This window comes from Sceloporus occidentalis, unplaced genomic scaffold (genome assembly GCF_023333645.1).
Source record: "Sceloporus occidentalis isolate IW3139 unplaced genomic scaffold, rSceOcc1.0.p SCAF_42, whole genome shotgun sequence".
Lineage (NCBI taxonomy): Eukaryota > Metazoa > Chordata > Lepidosauria > Squamata > Phrynosomatidae > Sceloporus > Sceloporus occidentalis.
The window spans coordinates 562,425-576,163 of NW_028317022.1; the positions used below are offsets into that span (position 1 = coordinate 562,425).

A 13,739-nucleotide genomic window follows, 5' to 3' on the forward strand; every position below is an offset into this window, starting at 1 on the left:
TTTGAGATTGCCGTTCCCTGATCCTGTTGTCCAATTTAAGAGCTAAGGACACAAAATCTTCAAGGTCACTAGGTTGATCTCTGGTGGATAGCTCATCTTTCAATCTTTCAGATAGTCCGTCATAGAAGGCAGCAATTAAGGCTTCATCAGACCAATTAACCTCAGCTGCAATGGTTTTGAATTCAATGGCGTACTCTGCTACCGAACGGGATCCTTGGGAAACATGAAGGAGCGATAGAGAGGCTGTAGAAGCTTTGCCCGGAACATCAAAGGTCTTACGGAAGGCCGACATAAAGGAACTGCAATTATATATCAGATGAGAGTCCCTCTCCCATAGTGGAGAAGCCCAGGCTAAAGCTCTTCCTGTCAATAGGGACTTCAAATAGCCAACTTTCGCTTTTTCCGAAGAAAACATGTGGGGAGCAAGTTCAAATTGAATGAGACACTGGTTCAAAAAGCCCCGGCAGGCATCAGGGTCTCCCTGATTTTTGACAGGTGCAGGAGCGGCTCCTGAAGCAGTAGCAGTAAAGGAAGCTTCAGCCGTGGCAGAAGAAGTAGGCGTGGAAACTGAACTCTCGGTAGCTGGATCAGAGCGACGGACTAAAACTTGCATAGCACGAGCCATCTGATCAAGGGTTTCTTGCATACGTTTGAACCGAGATTCATGAGACTCCAAAAGCTGTCCATGCGCAGATAAAATCTTGCCCAACTCGGAGCGATCCATGACCCTGTTGTAATGTCACGACCGCTTACACAATGGCGCACACCGCAGGAGTTGTTCTGCCCAGAACCCAACCACCAAAGGAAACCCTTAGTGACAGGGAGCTGGGACTTAGATGATCCCAACAGTGAGGAGGCCAGGTGCAAGCGGATAATAGGAATGGGTTGGATGCAAGGGTATGAACAGCAAACGCAGAAGCCAGGAGCCAATACAGCAACGCCAGGGAAATAACGGTCAGGATGGTCAGAGAAGCCGGGTCAAAGCACGAAAGCGGGAAGTCTTACAAGCCGGGTCAGCAACAGAGAGGGTAGTCCTACAAGCCGGGTCAGCAACAGAGCGGGTAGTCAGACGAGCCAAAACTGGAAACCAGGAGACACAGGATACGGTACAGAATCGGCAGGCAAAGGGTCAAAAATCCGGAGATACTCAGAGAACAAACAACAGGAATCAACAGCAATGAAGACCACAACAGGGTACCAGACAAAGCATATCCGGGGTATTTAAAACCGGCGCCAAATCACAGGCTCCGCCCCCCAGCCCGTGACACAGTAGCACTGGAGGATCTCCCAGAACCCCGCCTCTGAAGCAGACCGGCCGCACCCCCCTCCGTACTACCAGGAGGAATAGCACCGGACCAAGCACGGGCAAGTACCAGATGCTGGGAGTCACTGCTTCGCCAGGCAATATGATGCCCGGTAGAAGCAAAACTCCCAGCTCCAGACCTCCATCCTCGATGCCGGTGGTTGGACTCCCGACCACCTGCATCGGAGGGGTTAATGGATACCCCTGGAAACCGTCGCGCGTGAGCAGTCTTCGGCACCGAAGGGGTGAACGGGGTATTAGGAAGCCGTCGCGCGCGAGCAGTACCGAAGGGGTGATTGTGACACTGTGCTTAGTGCTTGGTTTCAGATTGTGGTCTGAAGAGGTCTTGGGATGTTTCAGAAAAGCTATAAGAGGGGAAAGAGAGATGAATAAGAGAAGATTGTTTTTAGGCGAGAAAAAGAGTTGGGTTATGGCTTTAGGAGGCCAGAGGGGGAGGGGATCAAGACAAGGGGATGTACTTTCTCAAGGTGTACAAAAAAGAAACAATGTCCCCAAAAGGCATATTTGGTACATATACAGGTAAAAAAGCATAATAATACAAAATATGAATTAGCAAACTTGCTTGCAGATCTGATCTGGCAAAGTCCAAAGGAGATTGGATACCTTTTTGATTCTTGCAAGTGCCCCTCCTCAGATTGTTTCAGATGGTGCTTTGCAGAGGGCTTGGTATGTTTCAGGAAAGTTTTTTATTCTTGCAAGAGGGGAAAGACACATGCACGCTAACACATTTTACTCTAGAATACTTTGGTCTACAGAGGAGTTATTGGTCGACTCAATCACTGCAAGGTTGCCATGTCCTGTGGCTGCAAAACAAGCCCAAATCATCACCCCTCTACCACCGTGCGTGACAGTTGGTATGAGGTATTTGTGCTGATATGCTGTGTTTGGTTTTCGCATTATGGCCAAACATCTCCACTTTGGTCTTGTCTGTCTAAATGATTTGTGATTTGTTCAGATGCAACTTTGCAAACCTAAGTTGTGCTGCCATGCTCTTTTTTGAAAGAAGAGGCTTTCTCTTGGCAGCCCTTCCAAACAAACCATACTTGTTCAGTCTTTTTCACATTGTACTGTCATGAACATTGACATTTAACATGTTAACTGAGGCCTGTAGAGTCTGTTTTTTGCAATTAATCTGAGCATTGCCAGGCACGTCACGGAAAAACATGCCGTTGGCAACAATTGACGTGCCTGGCACGTCATGACTTTAAACGGGTGTAGAAAGCAATCTATAATCTACAATCTTTTTTTTATGTTGAGGCATTCAGCAACACCGAGATCTGCAGCAGGGGCCCCGTGTGGCCCCTCCCCTGGACGTCAATGTCCGCCATATAAAATATGGCAACAGATGCCTGATTTAAAAGAGCTTAGGAAGCAATTAATGATAATGATATAGCTTGTCTGTTTATTTCTGGCAATCAGTGTACTTGTTACATATGCATAGCTTATTTGGATCTATAAACACCATTGCATAGGGTTATTTAAACTGAAATCCCACAGCCACTTTTTCCACCATTGGTCTTCTGTTTGGGGAGCTTTGAATATTTGGTAGGTTTGATTTATTTAGCCAACACAGTCACAATAACAGAGAAAACTGTTTTATTAATTAAACTGCATAAAGAAATGATGCTTCTTATAAATTCTTTAATCAGTACAGTATATAAATAGCTATCTATAGGTCATCCAGTCACATAGGTTTTAGTAAATGCCTATCCTATGACTACATGGGAAGAAAACGACCACATTGCAGGCTGAACGCTGCATCGAGGGAGATTCTGCTTCCGCAATCTGGAAATTCCGGACAAACTACCAAAAACATGACTGTACCACATAAACTGGGAGAACTGGGTGGGATATGCAAGCCCCTAGCAATTCCTCTAACCACACACCCTGAAACAATTGCCCATTTGAAATTCAGGGAGTTAAGATATTCTATCAGACTTTATAACAGCCGTTCAAGCATTCATCAAGTTGCCAGTAAGAGGTAATACTGACAAATTTTTTGTATTTTAGGAGATTATGAAAGTGTGTTTATATTACAAAAAAAACATGGCCTGAATATAAAGTTTTCTTGAAAATTTAACCCTTTAAGTGTGCTTATTATACATCAGTGTGTAGTATACAAAAGATGTTATGCTATAATGACTGCTTTAGAACTCCACGTCCAGCAATCGTAGTGAAATAATATCAATAATGTCACATGCCAAACACTGGTATAAACTGATTGTTACATTTTTACAAATCATATTATATATTTATTTTAAAACAATGTGAAAATCTATTTTTTCTTTTTAATTTAAAACAGAATGGGTTTTATATCCCTGTAGAGTGACTAAACTGTGAAAATACCAATTGAACTGTCTAGTCTTAAGTCACAAATCAATTTGGGACATCTGTCTAAAAATAATACAAGAACAGAGATCCAATATTCACAGTCATTATTTAAAAAAAAATCCTTCCAATGTTCTTTTATCCGTACCAGAAAAAAACATGGTGCATTGAACTACAGTTTATGTTAAAGTGGTACATGTGATAATTAAGAGCTGTGTGCTTGCCGGCTACAAGTCAAGATGAATCATCGTTCATTAAAAGCTACATAATAATTTGGGATAAACATTGTTTAACTAACCTGATATCCTGTGTAATCTGCCTAATTAAAGATTAACTGATTCATTATGGTTATGCAACTTAAAAGTAAGCCCAAGGATATACTTTAGATTTAATTTAAAAGAATAGGGATAATACCGTCACAGTATTCTGCCAAGCCCCTTAAATTAGTCACAGCACCCCATTCAGCATTAAGTGCCCTTGGCTTGAATATGAAATCCTGCCTATAATGCCTTTTTCCCCTACTTAGCTGAATTGTAATAATAATCATGGTTCAGCTTTTTAGTTAAAACTATGTTTGCTGAATCTTCCATTTTGCCATTGTGTACACCAAATAAACCTATATAACAATGTTTATAGGTTAGGAAAGCAAAATATATTTGAAACAAACCGTATGTGATATATATCTATATACTATATGGACAAAGGTATTGGTGGACAGTGGACACCTGACCATTACACCAACATGGACTTTTCATGACATTACATTCTAAATACATAGACATCACTATGTAGCTGGTCCCCTCTTTGCAGCTATAGCAGCTTCCACTCTCCTGGGAAGGCGTTCCACAAGACTCATCCAGTTCAGCATTTGTGAGGTCAGGCACTGATGTTGGACAAGAAGGCCTGGTTTGCAATCTCCGTTGCAGTTCATCCCAAAGGAGTTCAATGGGGTTAAGGTCAGGGCTCTGTGCGACCAGTCAAGTTCTTCTACACCAAACTCATCCAACCATGTCTTTATGGACCTTGCTTTGTGCATTGGGGCATAGTCATGCTGGAATAGAAAATGGCCTTTTCCAAGCTGTTCCCACAAACTTGGAAGCATAGCAGACCCATAGCTCTTGTATTTCCTTGCTACCCTTTAACGTGTACCAGACCCCGGCTATCCTTGACGTGTCCTCTCCGTGTACCAAACCCCATCTATCTTGGCGTGTCCTCTCCATGTACCAGACCCCGGCTATCTTGGCATGTCCTCTCCGTGTATCAGACCCCGGCTATCTTGGCGTGTTCCCTACGTGTTCCTGTCCTCGGCGGTGTGCTACTGCTGTTGCCTGCTTTTTGGATTTCCACCTGTGTTTTCTGGCACCCCTATCTGCCGCCTCAGATTATCAGTGGGGCAATTGCCCCATTACACCCCCCTCCAGATCTGCCCATGCTTGAAAAGTGGCAATATAAGCAGATTTTCTATGTTCTACAAGCTCTCCTCTGTTTTCTTGTATGATTGCTTTTGCCATATCCAGGGCCTGATTGGCCGACGGGGAAACCAGGAGACTTCCTGGTGGGCCGTCCGGTCCGGGAGCCGGCTGAGCAGCACTGGGGCCGCACAGATGTCTATGCGGCCCAACAGCCTCCTAACACAGGCCCGCAGTTGCCGCTGTGGCGCCACACACTGTGCAAAGAAATGCTGTTTTCCCGCACAGATTTCTGCTAGGGTAAAGGGAGTTTCCTCACATAATGTGGGCCCATGTTAGGCAGCCGTTGGGCTGAATAGACATCAACGAGAACCAGTGAAATCTGCAGGTGAGGTAAGGGGGTGCAGGAGAGACTGTTTCAAAAGCAGAGCTGGCACAGGCAAGCTTTTTTAGGGGCAGAGGTGGCACTGGCATGCAGTTTAAGGGACAGAGCTGGCACAGATAAGCTGCTTGGGGGAAAAGATGGCACAGACATGCTGTTTGGGAGCAAAGGTGGCACTGTGGGACATGTTGCTTGTGAACTTGGGGTGCCTGGAGCACTCTGGTTTTCTAGTTCTACCCCATGCAAAAAAATATAGGGGGTTGATGTCCAAATATTTCCAGGGCTGCTCTTTCTTTTTTGTGTTTTTTTCAAGCCCCTCTCCCCTTTTTTCTTGCTGTCTCCTTTGCCTCTGCCTTATTATTTCATAGGAATCAAATAAACAAAGAAAAGAGACATCAAAGGGAAAAGAGAGCTCAGCAAGAAGTCACTAATAGAGATGCAAAAAAAGGTATAGCAAAATAAAAAGAATCAGAGATTAAAGTGAAAATGGACTGCAAGAAGTACATTCTACTAGACAGCTAGAAAAAATGTATATTTGCTAAATCTCTTTTGTTGCACCTTTTTTAATAACTTCTCTCACTTTTTTCTGCTTAAAGCCACTCTGCCCTTTTTCTGTATTTTTTCTCTCTTGTTGTCCTTTTTTATTCTGCATGCCTTTTTCCTTTCTTTTTCTTCACTACATCCTGTTCTGTTCAATCTTAACAATCTTATTTAACAACCCCATCATCTCCCCAAGAAAAAGCCACTACTACTACTTACTACCTCCAGGGTCCTACCACACAGTACTCGCGACCTAGCAGTCAGCTATCTTTGTAACTACACGGTGCTCTGGAAATGACATTAGGAGTGGTGGGCACTGGAATTCTGTGTGGCGGACGCAAGTGTTTATGTATAGACACCTTGCCGTATCCCAAATCCACTCTGCCCAAAGAGGGAGAGCTCCATGTACCCTACCCTGGAAAGTTCCTAGGTATGCATAATTGTTACATAAAAGTTTAACCTTTCTTGAGAATACACTGTGGAAGCGCATTAGTTCAATTTATATTTTATATAAACCTGCATATTGATGAGTCCTTGATAGTAGTGTGTAGGCAGAATTATTAGGGATTGATCAGAGCCTCGGGTTTTGTGCTCTAATCTCAATGCAAATATAGTGTGTACTTGAAACACAGCCTATCATCAATCAAAACATTGTACTAAAGCAGTGGCATGTAAACTAATCATTCTTCCAACTTATTAATATGATTCAAATTAAAAAGTCTCAGAAGATATAGCTGTAAATTTTCAATGGTGAGAGAAAATGGTCTGGTTTTCTCATAAAAAAAAAAAGTCAAATTATAGATAGTATCACAATTATACATCAATACTCATGTTGTTCTATTTGTGCATTTCACGTTTATCTCTGACTCTCCCTATGGATATACATAAAACCTTTATACCTACTTATATTTTTTAGAATGTAGAAGTTTCAAGGGTTTTTCAGATTTATTCCCAATTCTACTTGATATAGCAGCTAAAGATCAATTTGTGTTCACCTTATTATAACCCCTGTTATCTTGGTTGAGAATTAGTAAACCCCTGTAAATTATGGATTGTATAGCATTGTTGGTCAGTAATTAAAATACTAGATACTTTTACTTATCCAACTTGTACAGTCTAGGAATTCCAAATGAAGTATAAAGGCTGCCTACGCCTAGTCCCCTCATCTTTTGATGAAGTGTGCTTTTCATATTAATATTGCTTTCTACTGGATATTTTAAGAAGTAACGAGGATAAAAGGTCCCTTAATTTTGATTCCTTAAATGAAATGTCAGCTCCTCCTTTAACAGTATTTCATTAATGTTAAGATGTTGCTTAATCTGAAATATATCTTAGATAATGAAACTTGAAAAAACTAAAAATATTATTGCAAATTCCTATAATGATATATGTGACCACTGAAAAGAATCCCAGCTTCCAATCCTTAGGTTACTTTATTTAGAGAAAGCAAAACAAAAAAGCAACGTTTCGGCCAAACAGGGCCTTTGTCAAGCTAACACATTCCAAATCACACACTTAAGTAATGAGTATAATTCTGCATAAACCAATCAGGGTCAGGAAAAAGTCACGCCAAGTAATGCAAACAATTAGTGATAATTACATATCTTATTTAAAAACAATCAATCCTCAAGTGATTTACAAACATCCAATAATTTAAATGTTTACATCTACAGGTATATTACAAAAAATCAGGAATATTAATGGCACATACTAATCAAATCGTAAATACCTTGTGTCTCTATAACTTAATCTCTTCCTGAAACCCTTCTGCCGATGTCTGATCATGTGACCAGACCAAAAATAAAAACAAAAAAAATGGTATTCCCAAGCAGTCTCCCATCCAGGTACCTGGTCGAAACGTTGCTTTTTTTGTTTTGCTTTCTCTAAATAAAGTAACCTAAGGATTGGAAGCTGTTTGGAGTGCTGGGATTCTTTTCAGTGTTCGTATACTTCGAGAGGGTTTATGCTGTCCCCTTTTTTCCTGCTAGCACCCAGCTTCCTGGGAGTTGAGTGCTGAACCATTTTTTTCCTTTATAATGATATATGTGTGATAGATAAACTGATCTATATCTAATTGTGCTACCAAATTGAGTGTAATAGCCTATAAATTAATTAATGAAATTAATGAACTTTAATGTGAAAAATAAATGATCCTTGCTTACCTATGGAGTGGAACTAGGTTTTGTGGCATTGTAGTATTTGTTACAGACATGTGCTGCAGCATGATTGCTTTTCCTTAAGCAGTCACTATATTTGTCAAGATGAATGCTGTAATGAGGATCTCTAGATCACAGAATAATATTAATTGACCAACTAGTTACATAAGGATAACTGGACAAAAAAAACCCAGTTTATTATAGGATATTTTGTCATGTCATCTTCAATGAAATGTCTTGTTGAATTATTTTACCTTAGCATCTCCCAGATTCCTCTAGTTGTCCTGAATGGGGCCATTTATCTTAAGTTCGAAGTGAATTTGTATTGCTTGAATTGTACTTTTATTTTTTTTTTCATCAAGGCTGTTGCTAAAGCAATCAAGATGTATTAAAAGGGGAATAGTTTTAAGAGATCAGAGCACACCTTCTCCGCGGACTTCTTCTGGCCTTTGGGCACACCCTTTTCATCTTTCCTCCAATAGTGGAGAGGGTGTGCCCAGAAGCTCCCGCCATTTTGCGAAGTTCATGGAGAAGCATGCCTACAGAGAAGAAGACAAAAAGCGGAGCTGTGTCACTGTAAAAAGCTTCCAGATATTCATCCCCCAAAACGGAATTGAAAATGATTGGACCAGAAGCAAATAATTTTTGGTCCATTTGCACAAGTCTTACCTTTTTAGAAGAATATCTAGAATATGCAGTGCAGTTTTGGACACCAGTACAAAAAAAAGAGAAATACTTGAAATAGGGGTCCAAAGAAGGGCTACAAAAATGATTAAAGGAATGGAAAATGTCAGCTATGAAGAAAGGCTGTCCAAATTGGAATTGTTTTCTGTGGAAAAAAAGTCTGTGTGGGGTTATGATGAAGGGTTCAAGGTCAATACAGAGATCTTTCTGAAAAACTCTTTATAAATCATACTTCAAAGACAACATGTGGGCATCACTTGGGAGCTTTCCTCTTAAACACAGAGGAAGTCATAATAAGTGTTTTTCGGGATATAAAAGTTAACATTTACATTTACGTTTTTAGATTTGAAAAGCATATATATAGGGTTATCATGGGTAAAAGTAGATAAGGTATTGTTGATCCTGGGTAAGTCCGATTCTCTTGAAGTCAAGAAGGATTTTGTTTTCCGTTTGAGATGACATTACTGTCTAGGGTTTTATTTTGTAATTAGATGTGTAACTATGAACTCCAAAAAGAAATGAACCAAACCATCCAATCCAAGCAATATACACAAATCTAGGGCACTTTTGTTTTTATTGTTTAAGAATTAACAAAACAAATGAGCATGTGGATTGGTATTTTGTTATTGGTGTCAATATTGTCTTCAATATACCTCATATTGTCCTCTATATTGTTTTCCATAATTTCGACTTCTTTTCTTTTTTGTCATTAACAGCTAACTATCAGTTACATTGACGTGATGATGCCGACACACCAACGCCAGAATCAGCTCAAGCGCCAGTACTGCTTCACCTGTAATTGTCATCGGTGCTTGTCAAATGATACGGTACGTTGTGCAGTCCAACCTCTGCATTAATTATAATACATTCCGAAATGTGTCAACCGTATCTGCACCTTTTATACTAAGTAAGATTATAACAATCTCGTATGAAGGCCAAGCCTCTGTTGACATCTGTTGCAAACCTAGAAATTAACAACACTTAGGTTTTTTTTATTATTATTCCTACTTCTGTATCGATTTATGACAAGGGCTAGAATTCCCAATAGGCAAATGTCTAGAGTGACATGTTCGAGTAAAAGAGGCAGAATTAATTCTAGTCATGCCTTCTGCCATTCAAACCCAACTAATTTTATCCACCTTTAGCAACTTCTCAACCATTTTCTACCCATGTCCTATTAATATGTATAAAACTAGCCCTTTTATTGGAAATTTCACATAGGCCACAGAAGAGAATCCTAGAATCACTTATCATGCACTACATTCCTATGTAATTACTAGCCTTCACAATATTCTTTGCTTGGTTATACTTATTTCCTTAAACTACCAACACTAATTACCATACAGCTTTTAGCTCTGGCTAAATTTATCCATTGTACACAGCCTATACAAACAATGTTTATATAACCAGTATACCGGTCAAGTAGGTCAATAAAACCAGTACTTTACTGTATCTCTCTAGGACCCAAACCACTCTTTTAGGGCTGCAACTAACGATTATTTTAATAATCGATTAGTTGGCCGATTATTTTTTTCGATTAATCGATTAATCGGATAAAAAATTCAATTTTTTTTATTTAAAATAATATAAAAAACGTACAATTTACACTTTCATCTCTTTATTGCAATGGCCTCTCGCTATTCACCTTCTTATTTTACTGACATAATAATAAAAACTACAAGAACCCAAACACAGTGTTTCTCAAACTAGGTTTTAATACAAAGTTATTAGTAAATATTAATTCATATGTTAACTATTTTTCATATTTAATAAAAACTGAGAAAAAAGCCTTGTTTATATTTTCTTTTATTTACCAAACTGCCCCCAGTTATGCACATCTGACCCGCAGCTTGCCACTCTGCCCCATATATGCCTTATACCTCTTATATGCCAGAGATTCCACTGTGCCCCTGATATGCCACTGTGCCCCCGATATGCCTTATACTCCTTATATGCCAGTGATATACAACTGAGCCCCCTGATATACGTTTTACCCCCAAATATGTCTTATGCCCCCCTGATATGCCTTATAACTTCCAATATGCCACTCGCCCCCATTTATGCCTTATACCTCCCTATATGCCACTGTGCACCCTGATATGCCACTCCGATCCCCATAAATGCCCTGCACCACCCTGAACTTCTCCCTGATTCACCACTCTGCCTCCCCCAGATATGCCACTCTGAAATTAATTATACCCCCTATACACCACTCTACCTCCCCTATACACCACTCTAACTCCCCCAGATATGCCATTCTGCCTCCCTGAAATTCGTTATACACCACTATAACTCACCCATACACCACTCTGCCTCCTCCCCCTCCCAGACACCACTCTGCCTCCTCCCCCTCCCATACACCACTCTGCCTCCTCCTCCTCCCATACACCACTCTGCCTCCTCCCCCTCCCATACACCACTCTGCCTCCTCCTCCTCCTCCCATACACCACTCTGCCTCCTCCTCCCATACTCCACTCTGCCTCCTCCCCCCTCCCATACACCACTCTGGCTCCTCCCCCTCCCATACTCCACTCTGCCTCCTCCCCCCTCCCATACGCCACTCTGCCTCCTCCCCCTCCCATACTCCACTCGGCCTCCTCCCCCCTCCCATACACCACTCTGCCTCCTCCCCCCTCCCATACTCCACTCTGCCCCCTCCCATACTCCACTCTGCCTCCTGTCAGCAACGGAGGTTCACAAGACACAAGGGAGCCGGGTAGAGAGGCAGCGTGGCGTATGGGAGGGGGAGGAGCCAGAGTGGTGTATGGGAGGGTGGCTCCCATATACCCCTATGACTCCTCCCCCCTCCCATACACCACTCTGCCTCTCTCCCGACTCCCTGGTATTTTGTAAACCTCCGTTGCTGACAGGCACTTACACTGCAGCTTCATAGAAGCCTCAGCGTAAGTGAAGGGCAGTAACGGAGGCTGTCTGTGCGATGCAGACCCCCACCAGCTGACAGAGAGGATGATCCTCTGCAGGAGACCTCGATTCTCTGTCAGCCGGTGGGGTCTGCACGATGCGCACAGACAGCCTCCGTTACTGCCCTTCACTTACGCTGAGGCTTCTATGAAGCTGCAGTGAAAGTGCCTGTCAGCAACGGAGGTTGCTGACAGGCACTCCTTTGGCCACTTTGGTTTGTTGCACTTATCTCTCAATTAGGATTTCATCCTCTACAATCTATAAAATATATATTTGTGTATATATATATATATATATATATATATATCTAGGATTTCATTCTCTAAAATATATAATATATATGTATTACTATAAATAAAGCATCTGATGCTTAAATAGTACAGTTTCTGTCACACTATATGGCCATATATTGCTTAGCCACTGTATTGCTTACCATGGAGTAGAATCAATGGGGCTGCACCACCTTTAAACCCATTAAGATTTTCCTGCAATTTAAAACCCTCCCTGGACACCAATAATGAGGCACATCAATGAACCCTTGTTTTTAGTGGTAATACATACTGAATATGCACTAATATGCACGTAGGTACCTAATATAGATGCAGTGTCCTCATCTCTGACCCATGCATTATGCAGGGCCAGCCCTTTATAACCAGTGTTAGATTAAATATTCAAACTCTGCTCATCTAAAACCTACAGTAAAAAGAATAAACCCCATAGGTGTACTTTGGCTATGCACATAGCGAGCCACGTTTGCTGCATCCTTTAATTTATCTCTTCTTTGAAGTTTTTATACAAAGTACAATGAGAGCATTTTTTTAAGATTTATGAAGCTAAAATACAGTAGACTCAGGCAATATTTATTTCAAATAGACTTTTGCTTTCTTAAACATAAGTCTCTTTATGTCAACACTGAGGACTTAGCTCTCCCATCAAAAACTTTTTCATGAAAGTTTTTAAAAATATATTTTATATAGAAATGAACTGTACTTGAACTTTCTATGATTAAACATTTTCTTGGAGGTAGGTGGGTTATTGAAACCAGATAAGATTCAGTTTTTTATTATTAAAAAAAAGGCACAATGTTTGATTTTTCTGCAAATATATTTTCTATGAGTAGAGGTTTGAGACGTTTGTGGAAGTTAGGCCAAAGAAAACGTTGAATATACTTTTGACAGATCAGACATTACACCAAAGAAATAAAGTGCATTCATTCGCCAGGGGGATTTTGTTAGGACGTGGAATTAAATACATCAGAACAGGAGAGGAATGCTAACCGCAAATCTTATGTGATGTTTTTAATTTACTAAGATTCTCTGATTTGACTGTTCTTCCTGCCAAAATCACTACACAATTTCTGTTTGACATTTACTAAAAAATACACACTTTTATCAAAGTAATCAATGAGCTACTTTTTGGCAAAGGAAGACATCTTGGCCACATATGAGAAATCTAGTTAACTTCAGAAAGAAGGTTATGGAGCAGGGGTAGCCCATAGGTAGCTTTCCAGATGTTATTTAACTATGGTTTCTCTAATCCTCATCCAACATGTGCCTGATTTATGCTGTCTGAGCATCACGCGAGTTGCATACAACAGACAACATCTGACGTTTTACCTGTAGGATACCTCTTTCCGTTAATACAGTAAGGGAATTTAAATATGCATGGGATAGGCATATATGACTATCCTTAAAATAAGACAAGGACAGATTAAGGATTGAGTCTTTACAGCAGGAAAATAGGCAAACTAGGTGGGATCTTTGTTTGATGATTTGTGCGCCAGCACATCATCCTTAAAAATAATCTGTGAATGTCTTTTGTGCCAATTGTATCATTCACCATCCTAAAATATGAAATCTGTGTCAAAGAATTGTAGTGCAGCACTTAACTCTTATACTCTTTGGTAATATTTACCAAAAGGTCTCCTCACATCTATTCATAAAGTATCTCTGATGCATTCTACACACACTCATTATAGGTGACATTTTTTTTA

General features: G+C 40.6%; 1 protein-coding gene across 1 annotated transcript in view; it reads left to right on the forward strand.

Moving 5' to 3' along the window:
- The window catches only part of LOC149289848 (histone-lysine N-methyltransferase SMYD3-like), a 359,885-nt gene that overhangs the window by 286,754 nt on the left and 59,392 nt on the right, over positions 1–13,739 (forward strand). Inside the window, exon 8 of the mRNA XM_089490127.1 lies at positions 9,540–9,650. Within this exon, the coding sequence (XP_089346253.1) occupies positions 9,540–9,650 (111 nt within the window). The remainder of the gene's footprint in view (positions 1–9,539; positions 9,651–13,739) is intronic.